This window comes from Varanus komodoensis, unplaced genomic scaffold (assembly GCF_004798865.1).
Source record: "Varanus komodoensis strain SLA01 unplaced genomic scaffold, ASM479886v1 scaffold36, whole genome shotgun sequence".
NCBI lineage: Eukaryota > Metazoa > Chordata > Lepidosauria > Squamata > Varanidae > Varanus > Varanus komodoensis.
The window spans coordinates 9,662,344-9,681,157 of record NW_025335873.1 but is presented as its reverse complement, the minus strand read 5'-3'; the positions used below and the strand labels follow the sequence as shown (position 1 = coordinate 9,681,157).

General features: G+C 61.3%; 1 protein-coding gene across 1 annotated transcript; it reads right to left on the bottom strand.

Annotated features, from left to right (window-relative positions):
• Window positions 1–431: 431 nt before the first annotated feature.
• Window positions 432–15,132, bottom strand: DPP7 (dipeptidyl peptidase 7). The gene is made up of 13 exons (XM_044439739.1): window positions 15,036–15,132; window positions 13,967–14,080; window positions 12,811–12,950; window positions 12,490–12,653; window positions 10,909–11,044; window positions 10,677–10,758; window positions 9,485–9,651; window positions 8,294–8,354; window positions 2,981–3,099; window positions 2,271–2,427; window positions 1,681–1,745; window positions 1,504–1,574; window positions 432–773 (listed from the first exon to the last, which is right to left on the bottom strand). The coding sequence occupies exons 1-13, from the start codon at window positions 15,130–15,132 to the stop codon at window positions 674–676; spliced, it is 1,473 nt and encodes a 490-aa protein (XP_044295674.1). The 3' UTR covers window positions 432–673.
• Window positions 15,133–18,814: the final 3,682 nt, after the last annotated feature.

Here is an 18,814-nt window from a genome sequence, read left to right as displayed (position 1 = left end):
TTTAGCATCTCTGTTAAAAACTCTGGCACTCCGTTTCCTTGAAAACACACCGAAGCCTCTCCCTGCATCGTCATGCAGCAGTATTGAGCAGCCTCGGTTCAGACTGGCTTCGGGGGCTGCTGAGAAGGCCAGTGGTCCGTGGGCATCATCGATTACCTTCCAGGCTTTGGGAGGCGGGGGGGCTGTAAGCCCGGACTGATTCCAGCAGGACGTGCCCAAGAGCGGTCCCTGGGCTTGGCATTTCAGCAGTGCCCCTATTGGCTTTTTTAAAAGGTGCTGCCGAGTGGGGAACTGAATTATCAACTGATAATTAAGAGTGATTAGTGACAGCTCTCCCATTCCATTCTCGAGCGACAAGCTGCCTGGAGCTGCTGCCTGGAGCTGCACAGACAGGCCCCACCCAGCCGGCAGGAAGCACGTGCACAGCAGGACGCGGCCCCCGAGGCATCTCCCCCGTTTTATTCCTGGTTCTGTGGTCCAGCAACAAGACACATCACGCGCTGGCAGCGCCCACGCTCCGCCATGGACGGGCACGTCGCAACCCCCCCGCCCGGCGCCCGGCGCTCCACTGGACCTCTGGCTGGTTCTGGCAGTGCAGGTGGTGCGCTGACGACTCCCGTTAAAGGCCGGTCGGTGGTTGGGAGCGACTCCCGCAAGGCCCCAGGATGCGCGCTCAGTCCTCGGTGCGGGCGGACCTCACCCAGCCACAGATGATGCTCGCTTCCTGGAGACGGGCCTCTCTGGCGGACGGCGGGTCGGCTGGGTTGGAGCCCCTGTTGGACCACCGAGCGGCATGAGGCGGGTCACCGCTTGAGCTTCTGGGAGAGCGACAGCTGCCGCAGGACGCTACGGGGCTGCTCTGAGGCTAGAGCACTCCGACAACCTGCTGCTGGACCCCCGCCCCCCATGAGGGGATGCTGGGAATTCAGTCCAACACCTTCGAAGGGGGCAGGCTGGGGTGGGGAAGAAGTTTTTCCCCTGGGGGAGAAATAACAGCAGTCTGGGTTTCCAAAAGGCTGAAACGTCCGGGGCAGATTTGTTTGGAAAGGGGGCAAGGCCTCGTGAGATCGGCACGATGGGGCCAGACTGAAGGCCACAGCGGCCAGCCAGATGGTCCCTCTACAGAGGCCAAATGCAGCGCCTGCAACAGCTGGTACTTTGAGATAGGCTACTCCTAGCTATGGGGGAGTTTAGTTCTGGCATCACAGCAGCTAAAAACCCAACATGAGCCACAATGGCTTACTAAAACGTCGTGAACGGGGGAGAAGTCTTAGAAAGGGGGAGAAGATAACATACGACGGCACCAGTTAATTGCCCCATGTACTAACACAAGGAAAGGGAAAAAATGAAGCAAGGCCCCCGGCACCGAGAAGGGCCCCTGCTCCTCTGGGCCCGGCGGGAGAGCCAGCGGGACCGCTTTGCAACAGCCCCGGCGTGGGGTGGGGTGGGGTGGGGGGTGGGGGTGGCACAGCCCCAAACACGGTCGAGCTCTGCGATACGCACCGGAGATCCAAGTGATGGGCTCCCCCTTCGATGAGGATGGCAACCAGAGAGGCGCTCAGGCTCTTCCGCACCTGGAATAACAGCGGTGGCGGTCAGAGCTGTCCGGGGCGGCCCTGCCGACCCCTGGCTAGAGGCCGCACCCCAGCCGGGGCGGGGGGGGGGGGCGCACAGACTTACTCCACCGCCTGCCCAGGGATCCAGGTCCCCGTTGGAGAAGATGATGTTGCTTGCGGCTGCCAGTTCTGGAAAGGGCACAGCAGGGGAGGGAGGGGGGGTCACGAGTAGTTCGGCCAAGCGGGGCACCTTGCTGTGCCGGCCCTCCCCCCCGAGCGCCCGCCTGGACGGGGGCCGAGGGCAGGGTGGCGGTGCTGGGGAGCCAGCCACGCAGCGCCCGCCACGCAGACTGCCTGCAGGGGCTCTCCAGGGCCTCGGCTGGGGAAGCCTTTTCCACCGGGATCCTCTCTGCCACTGCCATACGGCAGGGCAACCTCCTCCCCGGCTCCGACGGCGGCTCCCGTAAGACCCCAGCCAGCTATGCCAGGGCAGGGTGGTGCAGTGGTCAGAGTGCACCCTGGAATCTGGGAGAGCTGCATTCTGGCCACCGCACAACCCTGCGGGGCACAGCGCCTCGTCGGGCCGCCCGGTCTCTCGGTGTCCCCCCTAGCAGGCGGGTTGTCGCCAGGCCAGCGATGGCTCCAGCACCTTCCCGAAAGGCCTCGGGATCGGCAGCAGGGCTTTGGCGAGGGAGGAGGGCGGCCGTGTCTCACCGCTGCCCCAGAAGCTGGTGGCCAGCCACGATGGCCGGGGACGAACCCCCCATTTCCGGAAGCAGTACTGTTCCCGGGAGGCTTCCGTGAAGGGGAGCTCCGGAAACATGTCCGTCATGTTGTTGCTCTCGAACAGCAAGTTCATCTCGGTGCAGGCCTGGAACAAGGAGCAGTGAGTGGAGCAGGGCCCCCGCTGGGCTGAGTGGCCCGGGTTGCTGATGGGCGAGGGGCCTGGCTGAGGGCAGGGATCGGCCGGTTCTCCTCGGTTCGGCTCCCCACACTCTGGCCTGCTCTCCCTTCCTCCCACGATCCGGGAGCAGCGCACCTCCCTTAACGGACAGGCGACGCTCCCTCTGACTGCCGTGCCCATCTTCCACTGTGGCTGGGAGCGATGGAGGCTCCTTCGGAGGCATCCGGGTGGCGTCTTGGGGGAAGGCTGGCCTGACATGCCAGGCCCTTTCTCAGTCAGCAAGCCCACGGGGGCCCGGGCAGCTTTGCAGAACTGGGTCTCGGGGGTGGGAGGTGGGCTGAGGGCAAGCTCTCCTGCTTCACGGGGCCACTGAGCACATGGCCCGGCAGCAGAGTCAAGGCAGCCCACGGGAAGGCCCCGCCTCACACGGAGTCCTCTCCGGGTTTCGGCCCTCGCGGCACAGGAGCTGGGCTGGGGCAGGCCAGGCCGGTGGCCCTCCCCTCCCCTCCCCTGAACCTACCTGATAGTCCCACGCGTCCGAGTCCCAGCCCAAACCGCAGCCAGTCGGGTCGGCGCACTGGCGGTACTGCTTGTAGATGTCAAAACACGAAGCGGCCCCCGTGGAGTTATAGAAGACGCCTGGTGGGGGAAGCAGAAGGAAGTCAGGTGGCCGGGCGCTGCCCGTCCGGAGGTCCAGGGGCCAGGCTGGGCCACCGCAGGGTGGCCACGGTGGTCGGGGTGCTGGCCGGGACCGGGCAGGCGCAGGGCTAGTCCCTGCTCGGCCAGGGAGCCCCCCGGGGGACTTGGACCGGCACGGGCTCTCACTCCCACCCCCTCCCCGGGCTGCCGGGGGACAAGGCGGAGACGCACGCGCGCTGTGCGGGGGACAGAGGACGGGGCGGCACGGCCACCCTTTCTTGGACACTGGCGCTCAGCGCCAGCCAGGGGACCCAGCGGGAAGCGGGCTCAGGACGGTCCGCAGGAGCTGCCGGCACGTGCCGCTGAGTGCGGGGGCAAGGGCGGCGTGGCTGCGAGGCCGCGTGAGGGGGATCGTTCCGGCACAGGGCTGGGGGATGCCCCAAAGGCCACCTGCCCGGGGGCACCTGAGCAACAGCTGCCCAGACCCGCTCAAATGCCTGCGGGCTCCATCTTGCGGGCGCTTCTCCGACCACCGAGCCCACAGGCGGTCTGGGCCGCAGGAGCAACGTGGGATCCGCACGTGGAGAGCCTGTGTGCCAGCAGGGTGCCCGGTGCGGTGCGGGGCGGGGGGGGGGCGGCCCTCCCTTGCCACCCGGCGGCTGACCCACGCAGGACGCACGTCGCCGTGCCGCCCCGCCGCAGCCGCGAGAGGCCTCCCCCGGAGCCCAGCTCCCCTGGGCCGGATGCCCGGAACAGGTTCGGCAAGCTGCAGCCTGTTCCCGAGGAGCCAGGGCTCCGAGGGCTGGGGCAAGCCCAGGCTTGCTGCTGGGCCTGCCGGGAGCGGCTCCAGGCCCAGCGGGGGAGCCGGGAGACACTGCGCTTTTGTGGCGTGAACAGGCGCGGAGGGCCGTCAGCTGACCGCTCTCCTAGTAGCCCAGAAAACAACAGCCGTGCGGCAAACCTAACACGGGCCTCTTCTCTGGGGCGACGGAGCAGGGCAGCCGGCCGGGCCTGGAGGACCTAGCTGAGGTGCCTCTCGCACCCAAGGCGCCTCGCCTGAGCAGCTCGCCCCTCGTGGGCGCCTGCCCCAGGCCTTCCGGCGGGATGCCTCTCAACGGCAAAGCCCGGGCCGAGGGCCGGGGCTTTTCCTCGGAGACCTACCCGTCCAAGCTCCTGGAGGGGCTTGGGGGCCTGCGCGCAGAGGAGGCGCTGTGCGACGTGACGCTGGAGGCCGCCGGCGGCTCTTTCCCCGCACACAGGGCCGTTCTCGCTGCGGCCAGCAGCTACTGCAAGCTGCGCCTGGCCGGGGACGCAGCGCCCCCGCCCCCCCGCCTCAGGCTGGCCTCGGTCACCGCCCGGGGCCTGCAAAACGTGCTCTCGTTCATCTACTCCAACCGGCTGGAGCTGACTCTCCCGACCGTGGAGGAGACCTTCAAGGCGGCAGAGGCGCTGCTGGTGCGCGAGGTGATGCGCCTGTGCTTCCGGTTCCTGGAGGAGGGCTTGGATCGGCACACCTGCCTGCAGACCCTCGACATTGCGCGGCGGCTCGGCCCGGAAGACCTGAAGCAGAAAGCCAGGAGCTGTGTGGCCAAGCACTTCTGCGAGATCCTGGGAGATCCGTCGCTGCTGAAGGGGCTGGATCCGGCCACTCTGTGCGAGATCCTGGGCGGAGACGACGTCGAGGGCCTCAGCGAGCTGGAACTGTTCCACGCCGCCGTGCGCTGGCTGAGCCACAACCGTGCGCACCTGGCAGACGCAGCTGCTGTCCTCCAGCGGATCCGCTTCCCCCTTATTCCCCTCCAAGAGCTGCAGAAATCCGTCCAGGAAGTGCCCGTCATGAAGACAGATTCCGCTTGCAGGCGGCTCCTCCGGGAGGCTTTGGATTACCACTCCCGCCCGTACGCCCAGCCAGTTCTCCAGAGCGAGGTCAGCGTGGTTCGTGCTGGCACAGACTCTTTGCTCGTCCTTGGGGGCAGGTCGGCAGACAACACCCTCTGTGACACCATGTGGGCTGCTGACCCGAGCTGCCACGCGTGGAAAAAGATCGGAAGGCTCCCCCGGCCCGTGTACAACCACTGCGTCGCCGTGATCCACGATTTTGTCTTTGTGCTGGGGGGCCAGGAGCGGTTTGACCCTTCCGGACAATGCCCTTCCAACAAGGTAAGTGCCACGCGTAAGAGGAAGGGGATTCGCTTCCATCGGATGGTGCCCCCGTGGTGACACCTGGCCTAGGTCGCTGCACGGAGAGGCCAAGGCCGGTGACCGGAAGACGTGATGCTGGGGAAGGCGAGGGCTGGGGGCCGCGACAGCATCGTCCACGGAGGCGGTGCACACGGACATGCCGGAAGCAGCTCTCTCACCCGGGGGCACGACTCTGTCCCTAACCCGGCACCTCCCAGGCGCTTGACAGCCCACCTGGCCAGGCCACCTGGCCTGTGCCGTCCCCTCGCTGCACCCTGGCAGCGCCACAGCAGCTCCAGCTGCCCCGTTCGCTTCCGGGGATCCGAAGAGGGAAGGGCAGGAGCCCTCGTGCGCTCCCAACTGTGCCCAGGCCCGCCACACACGCGTCCTCCTGTCCTCCCCGCGAGGAGGCGGGCAGGAGGGGCCCCCCGCTGACCCCTTTCCCGCTTGCGGCTCCAGGTCTTCCGGTTCGACCCTCGCCACAACGCGTGGCTGCAGACGGCGAGCATGCTGGAGCGGCGGACCCGCTTCCACGCGGGGGTGCTGAACGGCCGCCTGGTGGCCGTGGCCGGAGGGGCCCTGCTGGGAGCACTCACGGGCACGGCCGAGGAGTACCACCCTGCTGAGAACGAGTGGCGGCCCGTGGCGCCCTTCCCCACGCCCGTGGCCGACCACGCGGGGGCGACCCACCAGGGGATCCTGTACGTCTCAGGTGAGGCCCGCTGCGGCCCCGCCGGCGTCGCCTGCAGAAGAGCAGCAGCCCGGCTCCCTTTCTGGCATTTCTGTGCGCGCACCGAGGCCGGGGAAGCCCTAGCTCAGCCGAGGGCGGCACCCGCCGCACGCGTGGCCCAGGCCCCGGCAGCCTGGAGAGAGGACAGGCGGAGTCCTGGGCGCCGCAGATGGGCAGGGGCTGGCCGGGATCCGTCCACAGGAGGGCCTTCCCTTTTCGCCCGCCTGCACTAGGGGGTTTCGCCGCGGGAAAGACCTTGCGGGACACGCACAGCTACCTCTCCCGCCTGGGCAGGTGGGTCAGGAACCGGCCGATGAACGTTGCCCGGTGCGACCACGGGATGGCGGCGGTCGGAGAGAGGATCCTCTGCATCGGAGGAAGGACCCAGACAGAGGTGGGCTGATTTTCAAAACATTCGGAGAGCCGTCACGGCCGAGCTTTCAGGTGCTCCGTGCTTGTTGTGGCGCACCGTGTGCGCTCAATTCCATTTCGTCGGCTCCTTGCCACAGTCCCTTCCAAAGAAGCCTCTTTCATTTTTGCTTCAAACATGCGGTGTCTACCTGACTGGCTGTCCCGAAGTCCATTTTGTTAATTCTGTTCTGCCTATGTCATGCAAATCTTTGGTTCCACTGTTCCCTCGTCAATGCCATCAGATTTTCTCCCAGAATTTAGTTCTGCCGGTGCTAATACGCACTAGCCCGTTTCTCCCAACAGTGAGGAACCAGCCTACAGGCTCACAAGTTCCACATGGCTCCAGGAAGCCAGAATCCGCAGGCGTGGCATCCCAGAACTCATCCGAATCCACTGTGAATCTGTCTGGCATCCCTGCAGAGCCCCTGGAGAGGTCCTTCCCCATGCGGCGCGTGGCTGGGTCTTCTTGTTTAAGAGCCACCTCTTGGCAGGGGAGGCAGCACCCCGACAAAACGACACGAGAGATGCAGGGCCGCCGAGCGAGCCTAGGCCCAGCTCTTACGAGGGCAGCTGCTCGCTCCTGCGTGGCAGCCACTGGGTCGGCCGTGCCCCGGCCCGCTCGATGCAGCCCCTGCTGTTCCTCTTGAAGCCCTTCCAGGCGGAGGAGCCCCGGTGATGCGTGGCGCTCCGGAAGGCAGTGGCAGCGCCCCACTGCTGTGGCACTCGCGGTTTCCCGAGCGCGACTGCGAGCACTGAAACACTTCAAGATCTTGCAGGAATCCTTCCCAGACTCGCCCAGGGGCCTCACGGTGCTCGACACTGAAGCCCTGTAGCTCCCACAACCCCCGGCCACGCTGGTCAGAGACGACGGGAGCTGCACCACCTCTGGCCATCTCAGTCTTCAGAACAGGAGGGAAAACGCGCCCCAGGCGGCGAAGCCCCAGCCACGGCTGGATGGGAGGAGGGGGCTGTGGCCACCGGGGGGATGCAGAAGCGGGCGGGCTCTGGCCCAGGCACGGGGCGTTCCACTTGTGCCTCAGGCTTGCTCCCGGCTGGCTGCGGAGCCCGTGACCCCCGTGGCCCTTTGGCTCTTTCCAGGGCGAGGAGTGGGCCCCCGTGAGCGAGACCGAGTGCTACTGCCCAGCGAGCGACCAGTGGACCCTGCTCAGCCTGTCGGCCTTTGACCTCTGCCAGTTCGGCCTCGCGGAGCACCAGCTGCGGCTCTACATCACCGGCGGGGGGTCCCTGCGGCGGAAGAGCAAGGAGGAGGGGGTCCTCGTCTGCAAGCCCAGCGAGAAGACGTGGGAGAACGCTGGCTCCCTGCCCGCGGCCCTGCTGGACCACGGCTGCTGCTTCGTGCGGCTGCCGCCGCGGCTCACGGAGGGGCCGCGGGGGGGCGGGGAGGGGCCCCCCGCCCCTGGCAGAAAGAAGTCCACCCTCCACCTCTTTGTCACTGGCAAGGGCACCTCCCTGCCGGCTCCTTAGAGGGGAGGCAGAACTGGGCAGGAGGGAACCTGCCCGGGTGGCCTGTGGCGTCACCTCCCCTGAAAACGGTGCTGGGAATGGGACTCCTTGTGATGGGAGAGGGTCGGGAGCTCCCGCAAACCGAGTGCTGCACGGAAGGCTGGGGGCAGAGCAGAACCCCAAGTGGAAGCTCTCGATTCTGGTCTGGGGTCCTGTGTTGAGAGCAAATGACACCTCGCCCCTCTTTAGAAGCAGACCCTTCCAAGCCTCTTCCCTTAGGCCCGAGGGGGCCAGCCCTCCAAAAGCACCATGGGGGGCAGTCTGACCGTGGCCCGTGAAAACGCTGTGCTTCGGGGCCCAGTGCAGCCGGGGGCAAACGCTGCAGACGGAAGCCAAACGCCCGCTCACCGCTGAGGGCCGCCAAGCCTCGGATCCGGTCCTCGTGCGCCAGCATCTGCTCACAGCCCACCTGAGGGAACACACATCGGCCAGGTCAGGTGCGCAGCGATCCCGCAGGAGTCAGGGGCTCATTGTCAAGCCTCAGGGGACACTTAGCCAGGCACCGCTGGCATTTCCGAGAAACAAAACGAAAGGAACGCACGGCTAACGCAGGCCTGCTTTGGCTCCGGCGCGAGGCCGGGCCTGGGCAACGTGCTGCCCCACAGACACAGCTGCTGACGGCCCCCGGCAGTCCCGGCCGACGGTGAGGGGACATGCCGGATGGAGGCCTCGGAGTGTGGAGAGCCACAGATTGCTCACCCCTGGTTAGAGGATGTGTAAGAACTCTGACTCCCCAGTTTAATTATAAACAAACCACCACCATTTAGATCTCGAGCTAAAAACAGCTATTCCAACATCAACACTTTGCTGTTTCATCCCAGCAGGAACTGCTCACTGTCTAATCCAGCCTTCCCCGATGCTTCGGACTAAGACGCCCAGCGCTGCTGGCTGTGGGATTCTGGGGGTGAGGGTCTCCGGAGAGCCTCCGGTTGGGCACACTGATGTAATCTGTATCCACTGGGGCATGAAGGACCAGGTTCCTGTATTACCTTTACCTGAAGTAAACAATATCTAATAAAAACTTATCTTCCCCCTGCGCCTCAGCTCTGTTTGGAGAACCCTAGAATACACCCCCGACCATCCCCAGGGTTTTCTGGGAACTCGGAACTCGGAATGGCTGTTTGAGCCAGTTTTGAAGCTTGCCTGGTCGCCCCGTTGCAGAATGAGGAAGCTTTAGAAAAGTCGCCAGGGGGCTGTGATATAAAACAAGACTGCAAAATAAACGCTAAGGTGGCAAGTCACTGGCAGGTAAAACGGCTGGAGGTCTGGCAACCCAGGTGTCCGATAATCAGGGCGAGGTTGTTGGACTGAGCTTCGTGCTGCTGGAGCCCCTGCAGTGCAGGCGAAGGACCCGAGCTGGACGGGCTGGGCTGCCTCCTGGGCTCCCAGGGCTGATGGGAGCTGCAGTCCAGCCCTGTCTGCAGGGCTACACGCTCCCCACCTTTGCCCAAAGGCAGGGTCTGAGAGGGAGGGGCTTCAGCGCAATTCAGAGGTGAGGCTGGCGGGCTGGCGGACCCTCACGTTCCCCCCGGCCCTCACCTTGACGGGGTTGGCCGGGAAGTGGCCCATAAAGTCAGTCTTGTAAGGGTAGTTCATCATGGCCATCATGGTGAAGGCGTTCCGCACAAATCCAAAGAGCTGCGCGACGTCGTCCCTGGACGAAAGCGGCTCGCAAGTGGACATCCCACTGCTGATCCTCCGGTAATCTGAGTGAGGGGCAGAGAGGCGGGCGGCACGGATCACAGCACGTCTGCTCAGGCGGCTCCTTCGCACGCGCGCTCGGGCGGGCAGGAGCCCACCTGAGACGTCCTGGGCCGAGGCAGCAGGCGGAGAACTGACCAGGAGGCGAGCCCGGCCGGGTGGCGCAGCGCCGGGCCGCTCGGCTGAATGTCCACACACGAGTGGCCACCCTGGCCCAATCCTGCCCCGGGTGCGATCCAGGATTGTGGATGCAGCCTATCCTGTCCTCACGTGAATGGGAAGCCAGGAAGCCGCCTTGGCTTGGGGGCGGGTAAGGCCCCGTCTAAGCAGCCCGTGGCTGCCATGCAGCTGGACAGTCAGCGACGGCGCCGAGGGTCCCAAAGAGAGCCCTCCTGCCACGCGAAGGCCAAAAACGGAGCCCAGGGTCTTCTGCCGTCTCTTGGCTTCCGCTCCCTCCCTCTCACCATCTGCGCCTCCCCTTCCCACAACCAAAGTATGGTCTTGCTCACGCTCTCTTTCTAAAGGGAGAGAACGCCACGGCGCACTACGGCTTATGCCACAGCAAACAGGTGATGTGGTGAAAAACTCGGTGCAGGAAGCAAACCAAGGCTGGAGTGCAAAGGTGCACCAATTTGCTGGAACGGCAGAAAAGGCACGGCCGGACGCCGGGGGGCAGTGCGCATCTCTCGAAGATGCTCTGCCCTGCTCTTTCTGAAAGCCGACATGCCAAGGACTGAGGGCCCTGAACTCAGTTCTAGGATTTCCTTAGAATCGGATTTGCAAACATTCAGTGCCTTCCTTAAAAACTCACCCAAAATGAAGGGTTTATTCCAGGCCTCTTAAACATGGGGGCTGCCAGGTGTTTCGGACTACAGCACCCAGCATTCTTGTCCACTGCCCAGGCAGATGGTGGCAGAGTCCCCCACGTCTGGTGGGCACCAGGCTGGGGGAGACTGCCTTATTTCGCGACACCCCCGCCCCTCCCTCGCTGAGGGAGGTGCCCCCTGCTGGACAGGTACGCTCACTTTACCTCCAGCCAGAGAGAGGTCGCGAATCTGCTGGAACGCTTCTCGCACAGCCGTGGCGCAGTCCGAGCTGCAGTTCTGGAAATCCTGGAAGAGAGAGCCAACGGCGATCACAGAAGAGCGGGCGCCGTTGAACGGCGTCTGCATTATGCGGATTCACAAGGCCCTTTTGTTGCGGGGACTGGGGGGGGGTGTCCTGCGGGGAAAATGCATGCCGCTCGGACTCTTGCTACTCACCACTGTGACATCTCTGAAGAACTGGCTGGAATCGCCAACCCCGGCCAGGGAGAGCACGGGGGCGCTGGCGGCGAGCGCCCCCGCCACCAGGTTGGGGTACCTCATTCGCATGTAGGCACTCAGCATCCCCCCGTAGCTGCGAGACACGAGGACAGGTTCGGCAGGGCCACGTGCGTGCTGGAGGGACACGGGGCTGCAGCCTCCCCGGGGGTTTGGGCTGAGGACGCCGAGTCACTGCCCCTCAGAGACAAAGCAGAGCGAGGAGAGATGGGCGGAATGGCTGCACCGCTCAGAGGGCAGGGCACACCGGCCCAGGCGAGAAGGCAGGGCGATGCTTAGCCGTCCGCACACGATGGGCCGCGTCTCTTCCCCAGCAAGACCCTCGCTGGGCACGGGGCCCCAACCTGCCCTCCCAGTAAGCCTTGGCCCACTTCCAGTGGAGACGCTGCACAGCATGCACGCCTGCACCCGGGGTGGCCTGCTGGGCCTGCCAGAGATGCCGCGGACGCCCCACAGAGACTGCGTTCCAGGGACACACGCCTCAAGGGGCCACAGCTCCATACTGAAGAGGCCTCTGGCACAAGAGGCAGGCCTTTCGCCCCAACCCAGGCATCAGGGGCATGGCCTTCCTGGATCCCTGCACGTGGGAGACGCTTCAGCTTGTGCAGAATGCGGGCCTGTGGGGCCAGGTGGGACCACAGCGATCCTCAGGGGATGGCATGGCTTGCCTATTTGTCTCCAGTTCTGTGCAAGGCACTGCTGATCTCCTATAAACTGCTCAACGACTTGGGACCGGAATATCCAAAAGAGCACCGTTCCCCAAGACCAGCAGGGGATGCGCTTCTCAAAGCTCCCGTTACTAGTTCCCAGATTCTGGAACAGCCTCCGCACAGAAATGTGACTCATGCCGACTTTACGGTTTTTTTCAGGTTAAACTTCCACTGTTTGCCTGCGTAGCCAAAACCATAAAGTCTAGTTCTTCTGCCTAGTTATTATATGCCTGCATGCGCCTGTTTGGATTTAACTTTCTACACATATTTATTGGCGGCTCTTCTGACGCCGTCCAGAATGTGCTGGCGTGCTGCACTTCCTTGGTTTTCCTCAACCGACCAGCTGGGCTAACAAGAGGCAAAGCAAACTCCCGCCAAACGGATTGCCCAGCTCAGTTTGACTGCTTTACTGGCATTCATTGTGCCTGCATTTTTTTCGTTTCCCCCTCCTCATATACACCACTCAGTAACCTCCTGATGAAAGGAGGGCTAAAGATCTTTTAATAAACACATCAGCCTTTCACACCTCAGCCTCCACTGGCCCTCAAGGTACCAGAGGCAACTCAAGAGCCACCCACACCTGGACAGCAAGACATTTAGAAATCCCTTTTGACACGAGATCCAGGAAATGTGCCGAACGACTTGACATCTCACGTGAAGTGGACTCCAGACACTGGTGGCATGCCTGCAGGGACTGGAGATGCTTGCCGGTCTTGCACGGAGAAGACTGCACACCGGAAGTGGGAGCAACACGGAACAGACCGAAAGAGAAAGGGGGGCAGGCCAGGGCAGGGTGGGGGGGGCAACTCACCTGCCCCCAAAAGCAATGACGGGGGCATCCTGCGCTCCATACTGCCGCCGCAGCTCCCTGATAAGCACTGCGTAGTCAGCAAGAGCTTGCTCAATGCTTAGCAGGCCAATGTTGTCCTCTTGCAGTGACACCGCTCCGAACGGAAGCGATTTCCCGTAATACCTCTGAAGAAATTACAGAAGCACAAGAGGCACGTCAAGCACAGCAGGCCTCCCTTGTCTCCCGTTGCCTTCCTCCAGATCAAGGATCCCATGGCCAGGCGGGGACCTGGTGACGGGGAGAAAGGACGCCTCGCCTGCCCATGGCAGGGCAAACACTCACGTGCTCGGCAAAGACCACCAGGGCATTCTGCTGCTCAGCCAACTCCAGGATGAAGCCACAGTTCTGAGCAAAGCTCCAGATGCCGCCTTCATTCCCAGTGTAGAAGAAGATGGGGCCCACCCCCTTCTCCCAAAATGTATCTGTGCAGAGTGGCCAAGAGAAGCGCATTAGAGCAGCTTAGCAAAACCGCAAACAATTAGAAGGGCTGTGCCTTTTCCAGACCTGCAAGAGCATTTCCCAAGCTTGTGTTTGCATTCAGACATGCACAACCCTGGACGTGAGGGCTCCTGAAAATGTGCGTTTCCCTTCAACGTGCACAACTCCATACTTTGGCCAAGGGATGGGGACACTTGGGGTCCATGCTTTGAAAAGCAGGCATTTTTCCTGCTCAGGAAAAGGGGACTTGCATTCAGGAGTGAGGAGGTGGCGGGCTGAGAACCGGGGTGGAGAACGGAGGCTCAACGAGCTGAAACGCTGCTCGTCCTTCCACCCATCGTGCGAACTGCTCCCCAACCTTCGGCAGGGATGCTGCTGGGAACTGACTGCTACCCCAGAGAGGCTCCTGGACAGGCCCTTCCAGGAAGATCGGGGAACAGGGACAGAGAGTGACAACCTTGCCACACAGGATCAAACTTTGCCTGAATGGGCAGCTTTTCAAATTCAGGCACTAAGGATGAGCTGGATATATTGAGCACTCGGGATGCCCTACACCCTGCAGCTGGGCACATGCTCTGGTTTCCTTTCCTGGCTCACCAAAAGATTGCAGATGCCCAAGCCAGGCTAGAGGGACTAATGGCCTTGCTCAGCGTAAGGATGCTTCCTATTGCGTTCAACCCTTTATTCAGAACCACGGACGGCTGTTCTCTTCGTTCACTTTTAGCAGCACATCTTTTGGATGCAAACGTTCCTTGTTCCCTGCCTGAAACCTGGGAGAGCAGCCGCTGCCCCTCAGCATGGGTGCTACCGAGCAAGAAAGAGCAACAGTCCAGCTGTGAAGACAGCGGCTTCATATCAATCTTCAGGAATGGGGCAGCCTGCACACAGTTGAAGGCTATCTGGCTGGCTGCTCTGGGGCACAGGAAGCCGGACCCACACGCCCCTTGCTCTGGCAAACCTCTCGCCTGCTTGCCACCAGCACCACCTTCCGACAGCATACCTGTGATGAGGTACCTCTGGGCAAACGTTTTGTTGCCGTAGGACTTCCAATTGAAGTGGTCCAGCCACTGGTCAAAATATTTCTCTTCGAAGGCAATCTGGGGGGCTCTGTAAGCTTGAAAAGGAAGCAACAAACTTTCAGCGGGGAGCTTTAATTCCAAAGGAGAGGCAACGAGTTGGGCCGTAAATGAAAAGAGGCCCAGGGCCCTGGGACCCAAGCCACAGATGGTTAACTAGTGGGATTATATCCCTTGCAATTATCAATTGCCTTCTCCTGCCTAACTGAACAATTATTCAAGGCTGGAAATCGTATACATTGAGATATTATGACAACACAACTATTTTTAAAACAAACTGTTTTTCTGTTGAGGCCTGTTTATCTCAACATTTGAAAGAAAATCCGGGACTTTCCAGAGGACGTGGAGAGCAGCTTTCTCCTCTCCACACGTGAATGGGAAAGAGGAGAAGCGGGGAGAGGAAAAAGGGGGTGGCGCAGGGGTCTTCCAGAGCTCCTGCCTCCGTCCTTTTAATGACAAAGCTTCTCTAGTAAAGGACCTGTATTTGGGCAAAAGGGAACGGCAGGGAAGCATTTCTAAAATGTGAGGTATTAGGGCTCCCAGCTTGCATGTCTGCCAGTCCTGGCCGATCATATCCCAAAGCGCAGGGGCCCTGAGCAGATCCGTCCGTCGCCTGGGCGTGGGACACGCGGGATGCGTTTAAGGCGCGATCCTGTCCCCGCCTAGCCGGAATAATGCGCCACTGCTCCCATTTGCGCGGGCGAAGCCACGCTGGGCAGTGGGCCCAGGACCGGGGCTCCCCGTGAGGCCTGTCGTCCGGTCTCGTACCCCGCCCGGACAGGCCTCCCCGCCATGAGCAGCACACCCACAGCCGGCATCCCGGGACGCGCGGCCACGGAGCAACCCCGGCCCGGGCAAAGGGGCCCAGCAGCTCCCGCGCACGGACAGGGCGCGAGCAGCTCCCGCCGGCAGCACTGAAACGCGAGGCGAGCGTGCCCCTGAGCATGCCCGGAGTTCCCTCCGGCCCGGCCTCCCCGGAAGCGGCGGCCTCACCTGCGCGCCGCCCCCGCGCCGCCTCCACCGGCAGCAGCAGCGGCAGCAGCACCAGCAGCAGCGCCGGCCGCGAGGGGGGCGCGGGCCGCGTTTCCATGCCAACCACCCGGCGGACCCTCTCGCAGAGCCGGTCACGTGCGGGGAACCCGGCGCGTCACGTGAGCGGGCGCGGCGCGGCCGGGCAGGCCACGTGACGCCCTCGAGGGCGGGGAGGAGCGAGAGGCGGCCGTCGCCATGGTTACCGCGCCGCCGCCATCTTGAGTGCCGAGGCGAAAGGCCCTCCCCACATTCCGGCCTGCCCGAAGCTCCGCCCCAAAGGCACTCGGCACATGCTCAAGGTCAGCAGCTTTCTTTCTCGCTTTCTTTCTTGTGGAGCGGTGAGCGTGGGGCTCCCAGTGTACTCCGCGCATGCTCGGCCGCACCGCCACCCGGTGTGTCTACTCATTCGGGATGGCTTTCAATCACGTGCCCTGCGCATGTGCAGAGGAGGGGCCGAATCCCTGAGCCCGAGCTCCTCCGGCTGGAGCGGCTTGGCGGGCTGAGGCGCTTCCGCGCTCCCGGATCTCGGGGCACTGTGCCCCTGTGCGGTTGCCCCACTTGGCGCATGCGCGCAGGTCTTCTTTGCGGCTCCGTTTTCAGGTATTTTGTGGCTGTAATTGCTCAGCAGGGTGGAAGTGTGCTCTGCTTATGCTCAAGGACACTCTTTGTTCATTCTCCCATCTGTTTCCTGGCTGCCTGCACTGGCTCTGTGTGCCGGTGCTGCACTCTGCACATGCTCAGGTCTGCCCGTTGAGTATTTTCAGATGACATTTGATTCAACTGAGAGGGGTGCATTCCACACACTCATTTTCTCGATCCAAGATGCAACCAGGAGGCAGGTTGTGCGTGCTTTGAATCCCAGCAATGCAGCCTTCACATGCTCTGGAGCCCTTCCCCAGCCTGAGGCCCTCCACAGGGCCAGGATCAGCCCTTCCTACCCTTTCTAGGTAGGGCTGAGAACAAATTCTCCAGTCAGTGGATGGTGCTGCCTCCGAGTTGTGTCCTAACATTTGGGGGGACCGTGGGGTGCCCCCCATCTTGTGATCCTGCAGTACTTCTCTTTGGAGCAGCCTCTGCATTACAGCTGAGTAATGCACTCGGCCAGTGAGCGGGAAGCGTTAAGCCTCTAATGCCTTAAGCACCCTCTGGCAACACACTTGCCTAAGCCCTCGATTGCTGTGAGGCAGTTTTACCTTAATGATTTTTCAGTTCCTTTTAAATGTTCTCAAGTATCTGGCAGTGAGATGGCGAGATGCTGTTTCAGCAGTGACGGAAGCCAGCCCATAATTGCAGGGCTGAGTCTCTGCTCAGGCTCTAAAAATAGCCACAATAATCAATCCGGGGACAGTATTTCGGAAAACCGAGCTGTTGCACAAGCAGGGATCAGTTCCAGATGAGGGGAAAAGTCATTATCAATAGAAATGACACCCATGGACCCTAAAATCCTCTCTCCTAGGCGAGAACTTCAGAAGCACCAACCTGTGTTAGTTTAAGGCAGGAAAAATATCTACAATTCTCAGCATGCACCAGCCAGCGCAGCTAGCGCAGGATGGCACCCTAGGAGGAGGGAATGCCTTCAGATCTGGATCGGCTGCAAACCGGACCATAAAAACTTGTAGCTTAAATCCAGAGAGCGTCTTTAAGAGTCCCCATCTTGAATGCACACTTTGACATGCCATGGATGTCTGAGAGTGCCAGAGAAGCTGCAAGCAATGTTGCCAGCAGGTCAGACTCTCTTGCTAGCCTGGTCTCCTAGCAGGGCCACCCAAGGCGGAAGGGTCAAGGCGGAGGAGACACTGGGCCCAGGTGCATGTTCCCTCAAGAGGGAGGCTCGCATCTGCAGGAGAGGGTGGCTGATGGGGCAAGGAAGCTCCTGAGGGCAGCGGCCATTGTGGAAGGTGGCACTGAAGATCTTGTGCGATCAGTTGCCGTGGTGGTCAAGCGACCTCTGGCGAACGCTGTGCAGACGGCGGCCATGGCAAACTTTGGCTTGAAAAGCCTATGATGGAAGAAAGCAAGGTGGAGAAAGAGAGGGGGCTGGAAGGCGAGCCTTCCAAGTCAGAAGGCACGCAGCCCACCTCGAGCACAGCAGAGGCTAAGCATGGGGAGCACGGTTGCTCCTGATGTTCTCACCTACTGGCTGCATGCACTGAGGTGAAAGGAAAATCCGATGCCACGCAGCGCCTCCCATCAGAACATGGAACTCGAGAAATACGTTCGAGGCAAACTGGAAACCATCGAGCGAGAGATGGGGCAGTTAAACATCTCAGCACTTTGGGTGAGCAAATTAAAGTGGATTGGAATGGGGCGTACTCAGATAGATAAGACGTCTTTTAGTCTGGAAACGACAAACTCAGAAGAAATGGTGCTGCTTGAAAACTGAGGCAAGATGTGAAGGGCTACAATGTCCATTCCAAAGTCCAATAGAGTTTTATTAATCAGAATTCTTGGATAATCATTCATGTCTGTCCTACAATAACAGATGCTCTAGAAAAAACATTAAAAACATTCTGGTAAGAGTCCAAGATGAAATTGATAAAACACTAAAATATAATCATAGGTGACTGGGACAGCGGACACTGGAGGGCAAAGCCGAGGTTGCCACACGGTTGCATTCCAGTCCCTGTGGATGGTTGTGCAAACTGGGAAGTGAATGCAGTTGGCAGAAAATGGATGCATTCGAAACTTGGTGCTGAGGGAGAGCTTTGCAAATCATCCTAGATAAAATCAAGCCAGAACTTTCCCTGGACAGTTGGAGATGCCATGAAAAGGCCAGACTCCCTGGAGAAGACGGTCATGCCGGGGAAAGTTGAAGGCAGAGGAAGAAGAGGCGCGGGACGACTGAGACATGTGGACACCACGAGGGAAGGCACGGCCTCGGGTTTAGAAGAGCTGAGCAGGGCTGGCAAGGAAGGGCACAGAAACAGCAACAGATGGGCCGACGGTGGCGGGCAGGGCTGGGTTCTGTGTCCACCCGGCCCTGAGGCTCACCAGGCATCCTCTGGCCAGTGGCACCCTCTCTTCAGCTTCTCCCTCAGGTTGTTGAGAGCGTGAAATGGGGCGCAAGAGAGTATCGGGCACAGCGCCCAGGGTTTTCTTGGAGGAAACATAATCGAAGCAAACTCCATGCACCAACAGCTAGGGAAACCGAATCGCCATTTCTCCATCTTCCCCTGGAGCAACCTCCCCTGTACAGCTTGCTCCTGAGCGTGATAAAGCGCTTTCCGCTTTCGTTCAGAGTCATCTCCGCCCGTTGGGCTAATCACCTTCAAAGCTAAGGATGCAGTTTTGCATAATACAGCCCAGCACAAGGATGACAAGGGGCACAAGGCACGACTGGTAGGTGGATCAATTAAAGCTCTGATTAATTAGAAGGAGGGTGTGCGTTACCATTAGAAAAGTTATTTTGCTTCTGGTGTGCTATTGCGTCCTGGAACAGGAGGACTGTCTATCTCAAAACCAAACGTGTATTCATGTAGACGAAATTGGCAAGGCTCTCTAATTAGGAGGACTGTGTCAGCTGCTTTGGCTCGCACACAAGAGGGAAAGGGGCAGGATAGAAATGTAATGTCCTAATGCTTATCCATGATCATATTGATTGATAAGGGGCCACCTAAAGACGGCAAAAGCTGCCATTGCAGCCGCCGAGCGAGCGGGGGGGACGGACGGAGCAGAGCACAGGGCCATGAAGCTCCGCGGGGGCGCTGCGCCGGGCTCGGCCCCTCGTCCCACTGGCCTCG